General features: G+C 37.1%; 1 protein-coding gene across 3 annotated transcripts in view; it reads right to left on the bottom strand.

Annotated features, from left to right (window-relative positions):
- The window catches only part of ralgps2 (Ral GEF with PH domain and SH3 binding motif 2), a 225,813-nt gene that overhangs the window by 162,996 nt on the left and 48,917 nt on the right, over positions 1 to 13,900 (bottom strand). For all 3 annotated transcript variants that reach the window (XM_056262750.1, XM_056262749.1, XM_056262751.1), the window contains exons 3-5: positions 11,889 to 12,021; positions 11,651 to 11,755; positions 8,139 to 8,189 (exon numbers count right to left, since the gene is read on the bottom strand). In XM_056262750.1, coding sequence (XP_056118725.1) covers positions 8,139 to 8,189; positions 11,651 to 11,755; positions 11,889 to 11,945 — 213 coding nt within the window. In that variant the 5' untranslated portion in view covers positions 11,946 to 12,021. The remainder of the gene's footprint in view (positions 1 to 8,138; positions 8,190 to 11,650; positions 11,756 to 11,888; positions 12,022 to 13,900) is intronic.

The following is a 13,900-nucleotide window of genomic DNA, read 5'->3' as shown; positions in this document are numbered from 1 at the left end:
TGTGCAACACCACGTGATAACAGAGCCGTAAAACTAAAAGTTAAAACTAAGAAAGCCTTCAAAGTTCAAAGAAATAAAGAATTGACATTTATCGTCATAATTATCGATATTGACTGATATATTATCGTGATAAGTGTTGTGTTGTTCCTGTGTTATTGATACTTAGGAAAAGGGAGCCTTCAGTTTGTTACTCTTAAGAAAATGGAACCTTTAAATAATTAAACTTATTACTTTTAATGAAAGTCAATAAAAAAAAGACTTTTGAAAGGAAGTTATTTTTCGTAATTCGAGTAGGTCATAAATTTAAATCATATTGGTCATAAAAAGGTCTTAAAAGGTCTTAAATTTGACTGACTAAACCCTGCAGAAACCCTGAGTATTGTGCACTAAAGCAAACCATTCTTTCAATGTGAATACCATTATGCATGCTTACACACACACACACACACACACACACACACACACACACACACACACACACACACACACACACACACACACACACACACACACACACACACACACACACACACACACACACACACAATTGTGGGTTATGATATTGTGAAAATCTCTTTTTGTGGTCCTTAAGCATTTCAGATATTTATTTGTGATGTAAAAATATTAAACTTTCTAATAAATCATTATTTAATATTATATTATAAGCATTTGTTTGTTAGCCATTGCTGAAAACTGGTTAAAAAAGATTAAAAATATCTAATGCTGTTGCTCCCTCTAGTGGACAACAGCGGTTTTACAGCCTACATAAACGGTTGAAATGAATGACAGGAAATTCGTTTTTTTTTTTACTTATATCTCGGGAACGAGAAAGTGAAAAAATCTGAAACTCAGAACTTAGATAGTGTTAGAGGAGCTCTGTTGATCAAGACCATTCCGGTGTTGCTGGGTGATTGGGGGCGGGAGTAATGTCCGTTTAAATGCATATCTTTGTGGGCTTATATCTCGGGAATGCCCAGGCCAAATCGCACCAAACTCGAATCGAAGCTAGATGAGGACGGGCCCTTTCCAACAAGCTCTTCCACAAGGATCTAGATGGTCTGGATCAAGAGTTACAGCCGTTTCAAGTTGGGGTTCTCACAGATTAGCGCTCCCGAGCCCCGCGACGATAGATTTGGATCAAGATCCCCGAGAGGACCTTACCATCAAAATTTGAGCGCGCAGAGACTTTCCGTTTTCGAGTTATGAGTGAATTTGTACTTGGGGGGCGTGGCCCAATGTTTTACTTTCGTTTTGAGGCTTCCTGTGACAATTAATTATAGAGGCAAATTTTGTCTGATTTGTCTGAAATTTTTCAATGCCGTACAGAGTGATATTACACATGTTCTTGACGGTTTTTAAAGAAGATCTGAGCATTCATTTAAGAGATCAGCATTTACAGCCAATACAGGCAATTTACCATAGGAAATGTATGGTTTTAAAGCTTTTTGACAGTTTTAGCGCCAACTATGGTCCGATCTCCATGAAACTTTGCATGCTTCTTCACCATGTTATGACACATATGCTCACCAATTTTTGTTTAGTACTGAGTTTTTATTTATGATTTATAGGCTTTTGTGTGTATTTGACACGCCCCTTTTCTAAATGACCCTGTTATAGCCATACGAAAAATGCAAAAGTTCAACTTTTTTTCAATGATTATTGATCTAGAGAGTCCAGAGAATTGTCCTAGACTGGTCTGGTTCCGATCGGGCGAAAATCCAGGGACTAGTTCGCAAAAGTAGGTTTTTAACATATTCGTGAATATTTAATGAACGATTTGATTGACAGCAATGGTTCTAGAGGCAAAGTTGTTCAACCTGAGGAGATGTATCAAATGATATGCATATTTTGGGGATGTGTGCAACACCACGTGATTACAGAGCCGTAAAACTCGTTAGCGCCAACTAGTGGCCAATTTCTTTCAAAACTCTTAAAGACCTCTTTGGCCATGAGTCGAACATGCCCATCGAGTTTCGTTCCGATTGGCCTCCGTTAACCTCGTCTAATAGGTGCTCAAATTCATTGGCCGATGGCGGCCATGTTTTTTTAGTTACGCCAATTTCCTCATACACATACATGGCACCTTGGACCAAGACACTGCATACCAATTTTCAAGTCAATCGGACTAACGGTCAGGTTGTCATAGCCCCATTTAGGTTTTTTGTGTGTTATAGCGCCACCTAGTGTTAGGTCGACGCGATTTTTTTACTGTGACCTCAGATTGAACTCATACACATGTGTTCCAAGTTTGGTGAAGATATCTCATTTCTTTCTCGAGTTATAGCCATTTTAGTAAAATAGGCTCCTCCCACAACGATCATTTTACTCCCCCTAGCGACCGTGAATCGAAAATTCAACTTTTTTTCAATGAATATTGATATTCAGACTCCAGAGAACATGTATGCATTTGTCTGGTTTTGATCGGGCGAAAAACCAGGGACTAGTTCGCAAAAGTAGGTTTTTGACAAAATTCAAAATGGCGGAAAAATTTGCATACCGGAAATGAAATCGGAGATAAACGTTTTGTTCTTCAGGCCTCCAGCTTTCCAATGATATAAGACACTTGAGTCTACGACATACGGTTTAGGAGTTATGAGCAGTTTCGCGCAATTGATTGCTGTAGCGCCACCTATAGGCCAATCGGGGTCATACTTTCTGAGGCTCTCCTCGATTTTTGTACTACCATCTGACAAAGTTTCAGAGCTCCAGCACTTACGGTTTGTTCTGCACGATGCGTTTTACGGCAGAAGAATAATAATAATAATAATAATAATAATAATAATAAAAATCAGTACAAATACAATAGGTTTTCAGCACTTCGTGCTTGAACACCTAATAAAAATCCTTACAATTACAATAGGTTTTCAGCACTTCGTGCTTGAACACCTAATAATAAAAATCAGTACAAATACAATAGGTTTTCAGCACTTCGTGCTTGAACACCTAATTAAAGCTGCAAGCAGCATTTAGCGGTGTTCAAGCAGCTAAGGCCTTTAAGGCCGTTAAGCACATAAGCATTTAAGACATTAAGTTTTATTTAGCATACATTTAACCACTGACATAATAGATGGAAAAGACCATTTACAGCCAATACAGACAATTTACCATAGGAAATGGATGGTTTTAAAGCTTTTTGACAGTTATAGCGCCACCTATGGTCCGATTTCCATGAAACTCTGCATGCTTCTTCACCATGTTATGACACATGTGCTCATCAATTTTTGTGAAGTTCTGAGTTTTTATTTATGATTTATAGGCTTTTGAGTGTATTTTGACACGCCCCCTTTTCTAAATGACCCTGTTACAGTGAACCAAAGGGCAAAGTTCAACTTTTTTTGATAATTATTGATCTAGAGAGTCCAGAGAATTGTCCTAGACTGGTCTGGTTTTGATCGGGCGAAAAACCAGGGACTAGTTCGCAAAAGTAGGTTTTTAACATATTCGTGAATATTTAATGAACGATTTGATTGACAGCAATGGTTCTAGAGGCAAAGTTGTTCACCATGAGGAGATCTATCAAATGATATGCATTTTGGGGGGATATGTGCAACACCACGTGATTACAGAGCCGTAAAACTCGTTAGCGCCAACTAGTGGCCGATTTCTTTCAAAACTCTTACAGACCTCTTGGGCCATGAGTCGAACATGCCCATCGAGTTTCGTTCCGATTGGCCTCCGTTAACCTCGTCTCATAGGGGCTCAAACTTCATTGGTCGATGGCGGCCATGTTTTTTGAGATACGCCAATGTCCTTTTACACATACATGGCACCTTGGACCAAGACACTGCATACCAATTTTCAAGTCAATCGGACTAACGGTCAGGTGGCCACACCCCCTTTTATGTTTTTTTAATTTTATAGCGCCACCTAGTGTTAGATCGACGCGGTTTTTTTACTGTGACCCCAAACTGTCCTCATACACATGTGTGTCAAGTTTGGTGAAGATATCTCATTTACTTCTCGAGTTATAGCCATTTTAGTAAAATAGGCTCCTCCCACAACGATCATTTTGCGCCCCCTAGCAACCAGAAATCGAAATTTCATTTTTTTTTTGATAATTATTGATATTCAGACTCTAGAGAACATTTCTGCACTGGTTTGGTTCCGATCGGGCAAAAAACCAGGGACTAGTTCGCAAAAGTAGTTTTTTGACAAAATTCAAAATGGCGGAAAATCCATCATGGCGGAAATGAAATCGGAGATATACGTTTTTTAAGTCAAGAGTCCAGCTTTCCATTGATATAAGACACTTGAGTCTACGCCTTACGATTTAGGAGTTATGAGCAGTTACGCGCAATTGATTGCTGTAGCGCCCCCTATTGGCCAATCGGGGTCATACTCTCTGAACCTCTCCTCGATTTTTGTACTACCATCTGCCAAAGTTTCAAGTCTCTAGCCCTTACAGTTTGGGCTGCACGATGCGTTTTACGGCAGAAGAAAAATAATAATAATTAAAGCTGCTAGCAGCATTTAGCGGTGTTCAAGCAGTTAAGGCCTTTAAGGCCGTTAAGCACAAAAGCATCAAAAGACATTAAGTTTTATGTAGCAAGCATGATTTACCATGATATACTACATTTCAGTGTGATTTTTCATGATTTACCATGTTCCAGTATGATTTACCATGAATCTAACATGATTTTCCATAGTTTACCTTGATATACCATGTTATATGATGATTTACCATGATATAGCACATTCTAGAATAATTTACCAGGATTCTAGCATGATTTACCTTTTTTACTATGATTTACCATGTTTCTGGCATTATTTACCATGATTTACCACGTTGATAGCAATTATATGAAGCATAAGAACAATTGAAGTGATAAACTCTGACAAAATATGAATGTGTTATAATAGTAATTGTTATATAAGTGATTTTATAGTGTCTATATACAAAAAAAGACTATTAATAAGAAGAATGGCCAGCAGAGGGCAGTAGAAGACCACTTATTGGCTCACTTTCATTTTCAACTACTTTGTTTCTCCAGTATTCTCCACTGAAGCAAACCATTTTTTTCATGTTAACTCCATAATGCATGCTTACACACACACACACACACACACACACACACATTTTTGGGATATGTTATTGTGAAAATCAGTTTTAATGGTATATGAGCATTTCACATATTTCTTTGCAATGTAATAATATAAAACTAATTAAAGAAAATGCTTTAAGCATTTGTTTGTTAGCCAATGCTGAAAGCTGATAAAAAAAGATTAAAAATGTCTAATGCTGCTGCTCCATCTAGTGGACAACAGTGCTATTACAGCCTACTTATACAATAGGCCATGTTTTTCATATAATTTAATCTACACGCTCATTCTGATGTAGATAGAGACATTTGGAACTTCAGGATCCAATGTGACTCAATTGTCACTTCAATAGATGATTTTTGACTAAATGTTATTGTAAATGTTAAAATAGTGAATTTATAAAGTCTAAATATTAATTATAGTTGAGTAGTGTGACAAAATGACTTTTTTTAAACAGCAGGGGGCAGTAAAATACCACTTATTGGCTGTTAGCCTTTTTCAAGCTGTTATAGCTGTTCTTGACCTTTTTTTAAGAAGCTATGAGCATTTATTGAAAAGATATTGGCTTTCGCTCAAGGCTACATATTGAAGTGACCCTATTATAGTCATCCAAATGAAGAAGTTATACATTTTCCTATAATTATTGTTCTAGAGAGTACAGAGCAATAGATGAATTTTGACAAAATGTGATTGTAAATGTTAAAATAATGATTTAATAAAGTCTAAATATCAATTATATATAAAAATATTAGAGAGTAGTATGATGAAATGACAGCAGGGGGCAGTAAAATACCACTTTTTGGCTGTTATAGCCATCCAAGCTGTTATAGCTGTTATAGCCATCCGATTTACACTCTATTATAGCCATCCAAATGAAGTAATTATACCTTTTCTGATAATTATTGATCTAGAGAGTCCAGATAATTGTACTGCACTGGTTTTAAACATTAAGATATGAAAATTATACGATCATAGATGGAAAAGACCATTTACAGCCAATACAGGCAATTTACCATAGGAAATGTATGGTTTTAAAGCTTTTCAACAGTTATAGCGCCACCTATTGTCCGATCTCCATGAAACTTTGCATGCTTCTTCACCATGGTATGACACATATGCTCATCAATTTTTGTGAAGTTCTGAGTTTTTATTTATGATTTATAGGCTTTTGAGTGTGTTTTGACACGCCCCTTTTTATAAATGATCCTGTTATAATGAACCAAATGGCAAATTTCAACTTTTTTTCAATAATTATTGATCTAGAGAGTCCAGAGAATTGTCCTAGACTGGTCTGGTTCCAATCGGGCGAAAAACCAGGGACTAGTTTGCAAAAGTAGGTTTTTAACATATTCGTGAATATTTAATGAACGGTTTGATTGACAGCAATGGTTCTAGAGGCAAAGTTGTTCAGCATGAGGAGATCTATCAGATGATATGCATTTTGTGGGGATGTGTGCAACACCACGTGATTACAGAGCCGTAAAACTCGTTAGCGCCAACTAGTGGCCGATTTCTTTCAAAACTCTTACAGACCTCTTGGGCCATGAGTCGAACATGCCCATCGAGTTTCGTTACGATTGGCCTTCGTTAACCTCGTCTAATAGGTGCTCAAATTCATTGGCCAATGGCGGCCATGTTTTTTGAGTTATGCCAATTTCCTCATACACATACATGGGGCCTTGGACCAAGCCACTGCATACCAATTTTCAAGTCAATCGGACTAACGGTCAGGTGGCCACACCCCTTTTTATGTTTTTTTAATGTTATAGCACCACCTAGTGTTCGATCGTCGCGATTTTTTTACTGTGACCCCAGACTGTCCTTATACACATGTGTGTCAAGTTTGGTCAACCTATCTAATTTACTTCTGGAGTTATAGCCGTTTTAGTAAAATAGGCTCCTCCCACAACCTTCATTTTGCGCCTACTAGCGACCCTAAATCGAAAATTCTACTTTTTTTCAATAATTATTAATATTCAGACTCCAGAGAATATTTCTGCACTGGTTTGGTTCCGATCGGGCAAAAAAACAGGGACTAGTTCGCAAAAGTAGTTTTTTGACAAAATTCAAAATGGCGGAAAATCCATCATGGCGGAAATGAAATCGGAGATATACGTTTTTTTCGTCAGGTGACCAGCTTTCCAATGATATAAGACACTTGAGTCTACGACTTACGGTCTAAGAGTTATGATCCGTTTTGCGCAATTGGTTGCTATAGCGCCACCTATGGGCCAATCGGGCTCATAATTTGATAACCTCTCCTCGATTTTTGTACTACCATCTGACAAAGTTTCAGAGCTCCAGCACTTACGGTTTGGGCTGCACGACGCGTTTTACGGCAGAATAATAATAATAATAATAATAAAAATCAGTACAAATACAATAGGTTTTCAGCACTTCGTGCTTGAACACCTAAAAATCAGGACAATTACAATAGGTTTTCAGCACTTCGTGCTTGAACACCTAATAATAAAAATCAGTACAAATACAATAGGTTTTCAGCACTTCGTGCTTGAACACCTAATAAAAATCAGTACAAATACAATAGGTTTTCAGCACTTCGTGCTTGAACACCTAATTTCACATTTCTTCTACATAAATGAGCCATTTTAAATACACATTCATCTTTCCACAGGTGAAGTATCCCTTTAACAGCGAAAACAACTTAAAACACTCCGTCATTTTTGGTCATACAGATAAGAGTAATACATCATTTGAAACTGTTATTTGTGTAAACTCACAAAACGTTGTGCTTCTGTAAAATAGAGACAACAAACATGAAGCGCTTTCTGCCGTCTCAGTCTCCTTGAACTGGAGCATGTCACAAAACCCAAAACTCAGTGTACACTTGCCTCACACACATGAGAAATATATCGAAAACAAATACTCTGCTTATGTAATCCGTATGAAAGAGATGCATTTCTTTCTAAAGGCAGGTCCACTATACTACGGGACGGCAGCATAGTCAACTTCATCTTTGCAGCTGACAATTTTTAAGTCAAATTGTCTAGTAAATTTCCCTAATTCATCCGCCAATGGCAGGAGTAGCAAAGTGTAGGTTATGGACCCCGTGTACATCAGTGACACAAAAGACTTACCTCAGGTTGAATGGCTTTGAACACCGGAGCATCCATAAGAGTGATCTGACCCTGGAGAAGAACACAGTAGAATATGCATCACTTATGATGGAAGACATTTCATTTTATATTAAAGGTAAAGCATTTCACTTATTGATTTTTTTTTCCCTTCAGGTCAGTGTCTCCAGATTTGAAATAGACCTTTGAAATGTGTTGCGCATGTATTTATTACAGCAGAGTTTCTGGATTTATTGGCTTATTTGAAACAGGACTCTGTCTCGACTTCGCTATCCATCCTTACACGACTGTGTGAATCCTCACGCTGTCTAACACACACATGAATAATAAATCATCTTTTGTCTAATGCTCAGTTGCCATTCACAAGACATTTATCATGCTTGTATGAATGTCATGCGTGTGGGATCACCGTGGAGAGTATGTGTGCATAAATAAAACACACAGTGTCTTCAGTGCAGTCTTGAGACTGAGACTGGGATGATGTCCTGTATATAGGCTAATGGGCTGGGCCATCAATAAATAAAGCACAGAAAGAAACTCTGTACCCCAGATTCAGGCAGGCGTGTGCAGAATCAGGTCATCGCATTTACATCAGGTGTACTACGGCTCAAAAACACAGAGCGTCCCCTGGTGACACTATGAGATATACATCACAGGAATTATGACACTGTTTCCACCGTTAACATAAGCTTTGCTTGTTTTGGACATCTGACTAGAACCTAGAATCTTTTGCCTGCGGTAGCAGGTCAGCAATAGGTTAGGTATTGATTTTATCTTAATTTGATAAATCTGATATTGGGGATTTTTTTAGGGAAATTTCAACATTATTTTTTAGTGCACCTCCCATCCAGCAGATGGCGCCAGAATGAGTTGCAGATCATGAGAGCCAAGCGCACACCTTTCTGTAACTTATTGGTTTTCCAAGATGGATTGTTGTGCTCTAAATTCTGTGAAAATGATTGCCTCTCTTTTAAAATAAATTGTGTAGTGTGCAACTTTCTCCAGGCAACCCCCTTGTGTTATGTTTTCCTGCCCATCGACCTCTCAAATCGAATCAAAATCGAACTGAATCGAAAGCTTGCGAGTCAAAATTGAATCACATCAGTGATATACAGCCCTATTCAGTACTTTGACCTGTATTAAACTACGCCTTTTGTCACGTTAAGCGATTAGCCAATCATAACAGAGACCATTTACATATAGAAGTCTTAAAGGTACAGTAGCAAAAACAGTCAGTTTGATTTCATTCTTAAAGTCTTAAATTTAAGTCATAAAGAAGGTGGTAATGATCATGAAAAACTTAATTATAAGTGTTTGTGGTTGAAGAAGCTTTGAGAAACATTGTAAATGGACTTCATGGAGAAATACAAAACAGATCGTTGCAGTATTAGAGCAAGTATAAGTCAACAAGTGGCTGTGTATCTTTTCCTCAAGATTTTGAAAGAGATCAGCTGGGAGTTTAGTTTGAGTCCTTGAATTACCAGAGAGAGGAGAGTTTGATAGCCTCGCTCGGATTCTGGTGTTTAATTCAAACTCTAGAGAGCATTGTGGCCCGCAAGAATGTCTGCCAAATGACCATTAATCATTACTGAAACTGTGCTGAAGTCAGTTCCTCTGTCAGTGCTCATATCTCCTTCTCCCCTTCATCTCTTTCTGGTTTCCATGTGTTTTTCTTGTGATCCTTTGGCTCTGTTTACATCTGGTACCGGGACCACTGCTACAAATCACAGGGGAACATTTTTGTCTGGGATAAACTGAGTGATTGGATCAAAAATCGCATTTAGCACTGCCCACTTGTGATTGGACAGCCCGAGGATGTTCACCAAAAAAAAAAATCTAATTCACTATCAAAAAAGTTAAAATTAAAAATCATTATTTACCCTCCATGTCATTTCAAATTCGTTTTTTTTTCCTTCCACTTTTGGGTACAATTTTAATTTTAACCAGGCTAGTTGATTAAAACATTAAATCAAACCTGTTGTTTCCCCCATTCAATATTACAATATAATAATAAACAAATTATTATTATTTAAAATAATATTTTTATACTTATTTAAAGGGGCATTATGCAGAAATCCTGTTTTTGTCAAACAGCGACCCCTAGAGTTACTGTGGAGTACTTGAATTTAACGTTACTGTCGTAAATACCACTCACTCAGAGCGTGACATGGCCTGTTACATAGTATACAATAGTACATTGTGTTTAATTTGTCGTTTAATGAGATATAATATATGTTGTTAGTGGTGAGAATTTTCACGTGATTAAATACATAGATCCGACCATTTTAATGGTCCAGAGGCAGAACTTTTGCCAAGTGTGTCAGAGGTTCTGGGTTCTAATCGGTAGTAGTATAGTTTATTTTCCTCATCAAAACCGATTGTTTATTAGTGGTTGTATTTCAAGCAGGGACATGTTTTTTGTGCATTAGATTTTGTGATTTCACCATAACAAAATATAGAGAGTATCTCAGTCCCCGCAACGGATTCAGGCGCGCGTCACAACAGAACACTTATGTGCACCACTGATCGCAGAGGCAACGAGCACTTTGGTCACTTGATTTCAAAAGTAACACATTTCAGATCGCCTCTTATTTAACAAACGAACGAAATGAATGCTCTACTACAGTTACCTGGAGATGTTTTATTTGTTTGTAATGGTAACGTTACATCCGTGCCGCGAGAAGTTTCAATAGGGACATAACACACCCGCAAATTATGCCTATGCTCGTGTCCGACTCCTCGCTCGGTCAGTCTGCCGTTTCCTCTTTCTCTGTTCCTCCGACAATGCTTTCCTAGCTTTCTGCATCTTATATGCCGGCTCAGCCATGACGATAGTGTGACAAACTCCATCCATCTATACCTTGTTCCTGTGTGTATGTTTGCAGTTGCCGTAAAGGAATATGTTACATCGCGAGAGCTGATATCACGCGATACTTCCTGACGCGGCCCGCCGCACCGAAGTTGCAAGTGAGATTTTTTCGCTCACAGGCACCAGGGGGGGTCGAGACGCCCACCATTCAACCCGAAAGAAGTTATATAACCATTTCAATAACTCTGAAGCTGTTCAGTTAAGCGAAAAAAGCTGCATAGTGTCCCTTTAAATAATAAAAAATAAAAATCAACAATTAATATATTCCTATTGCAATAATGCTATTGTCTTGAAAATAAAAAAAAAGTATATAATAATAATAAGTTTAGTTTACAGAACAACAGTAAATTAACTAATTATTTATGGCGATCTTAATTTCTTTGCTTTCAAACGTTAAATTAAAGAGCTTTTATTTTGGCAGAAAACCGCAGGGAGGCTACTCTTTTGTTGACACCATTTAGAAATGATTCTGTTACAAAGTTGGGAATAATCTTGGCTCAAGCTCACTTTTTTACCTCAGGTTTACGTGAATCATACTTTAGGTCAGAAGGTCATGTAAATCTTCATATAAAAAAAAAATATAAAAATTTTTTTTTAATACTAGGTGTAATCTGGGAGAATGAAAAGTGAGGCGAGTTTGACTCACTGCATATTCCTCTGGCGTGACCTTCAGCACGTCGAAGACCACCGCGTCAAAGCTCTTGAGCTCTGATGGGCCCTTCTCACTGAGGGACTCAGAACTGCTGCTCCTCTGGAGGGATAAGGGAAAGAGAGATGATGAAAGATATACAAATGAGCCAAAAAAAGTTCTCTCATTAGATTACATTTTAAAACATGCAAGGTAAAGCAGGTAATGGTATGTGTTTCATTGAGTGTGAGCTGACCTCTGAGGCCGGGGTCGTGAAGGTGGAGACGCTGGGCTGGCCATTGGGGACGTCCATTATTACCAAACCATCAGACACTACGGCAAGAGCTCACTCACCATCGTCATCCTCATCAGCACGCCTGTATGGCCCCCTGCACACACAAACACACACATTAATGTACATGTAAGTTAAGGCCTGGATTGTGACTTAACGATGCATAAAACTGCAGGTATAAGCATAATATATTGCATAAAAAGCCGCTCAGATCCACAGGCTCCATAAACCTACCCAAAACTATAATATTCTCACTTCAGTGCTTGGATAAGATTCTGTTGAAATATAGTTTTTCATTATCACCAAACATAATGTTTCTCATTCATCAGCAGCACATTCATCCAACAGTTGTTTTTGTAACAACTGGGACAGGGCAGGCAGTAATGTACTTCTGGAAAATGCTCTTTTTCCTCCTAAATTATCTTTTTGGAAGGGATCTATACTTTCTCCTTGGCAGCATTTTCTACAGGATTGTGGTTTTGCAGCAGAAATTGGTTCCAATTACATACAACAATACAATATAAGACAGTTAAGTGTTTTTATGATACTGACTTTATGATTATTTATGCATTATATTAACAATTTTATATTAATGTATGCAGTAATTGTATTCATTTCATTAAAATACCATTTACACTACAATAAAAAAAAAGTGGGGCAAGTAAGATTTTTTGATTGTTTTTGAAAGAAATCTTGTCCACCAAGGCTGGTGTTTTTATTATTTTTTTATTTTTATTTATTTGATTAAAAATACAGTAAAAGCAGGGCCCAAAAAACACCTCAGACCCCAGATGGTTAACACAGTGTCCCGTGGGAAGAGCAGTGATGATGTTTGAACCAGTGATGCACCGATATGAACATTTTGGCCGATACCGATAACCGATAATTCTTTATATTTAAAAGCTGATAACCGATATATTGGTCGATAAATCTAATCCAAATTTTTATTTAATTTTTGAGAGCCTGATTACAAAAACAAAAGTCTTACCATTAAAAGCCATGTCCCAAGCACACAATTATAATGTTCTCATTATAATTTTATATAGCCTATATGACAGACTTGCGCTGCACATGTTGCACTTAACTGTATTTTCCTTTTTTGAAGGGATTCCAATTATATTTCAAGCAATTAAAAACCATCATGGAGAACAGTGCGCTTCTGAAGTGTCTCAGCTGAAGGAAATAATCCATTATTTATTGGCTTTAATATATTGGCCACATTTTCTTATCGGGCCGATAACGATAACATTAAAATGATAATATATCGCCCGATATCAATATGGTGGCCGATATATCGTGCATCCCTAGTTTGAGCATCTCTCCTCCAAAATCCGGCAACGAAGGCTGAATGCTCTCTCTGAAGGTGGCCAGGAATGCAAAGAACATACAGTGGGGCCAAAAAGTATTTAGTCAGCCACTGATTGTGCAAGTTCTCCTACTCAGAATGATGAGAGAGGTCTGTAATTTTCATCATAGGTACACTTCAACTATGAGACAAAATGAGAAGAAAAAAATCCAGGAAATCACATTGTAGGATTTTTAAAGAATTTATTTGTAAATTATGGTGGAAAATTATGAAGGACTAAAAATGACATAAGGAAAAATAAATAAAAGTATAAATAAATAAATAAATGCAGAAATATAGTAAAAAATAAATACATTTTGGTAATATAAATGGCTATTTCTGTATTTTTACATGTATTTATTTATTTATTTATTTATTTATGCATTTCTATGTGTATTTATTTATGTATTTATACATTTATTTATACATTTATGTATTTATTTATATATTTATTTGTCCATTTATTTATTTATGTATTTCCACATTTCTACATTTATTTATTTATGTATTTCCACATTTATTTATTTCTGTATTTCCACATTTCTACATTTATTTATTTCTGTATTTCCACATTTATGTTTCCCTGCGCCTGAATGCTAATTGAGTGGGGGGTGCCAACATCAGTTTGAAG

This window comes from Rhinichthys klamathensis, unplaced genomic scaffold, assembly GCF_029890125.1.
Source record: "Rhinichthys klamathensis goyatoka isolate OS25496 unplaced genomic scaffold, OSU_Roscu_1.1 h1tg000196l_1, whole genome shotgun sequence".
In the NCBI taxonomy this organism is placed as follows: Eukaryota; Metazoa; Chordata; class Actinopteri; order Cypriniformes; family Leuciscidae; genus Rhinichthys; species Rhinichthys klamathensis.
This window is presented reverse-complemented; position numbering and strand designations above follow the sequence as displayed.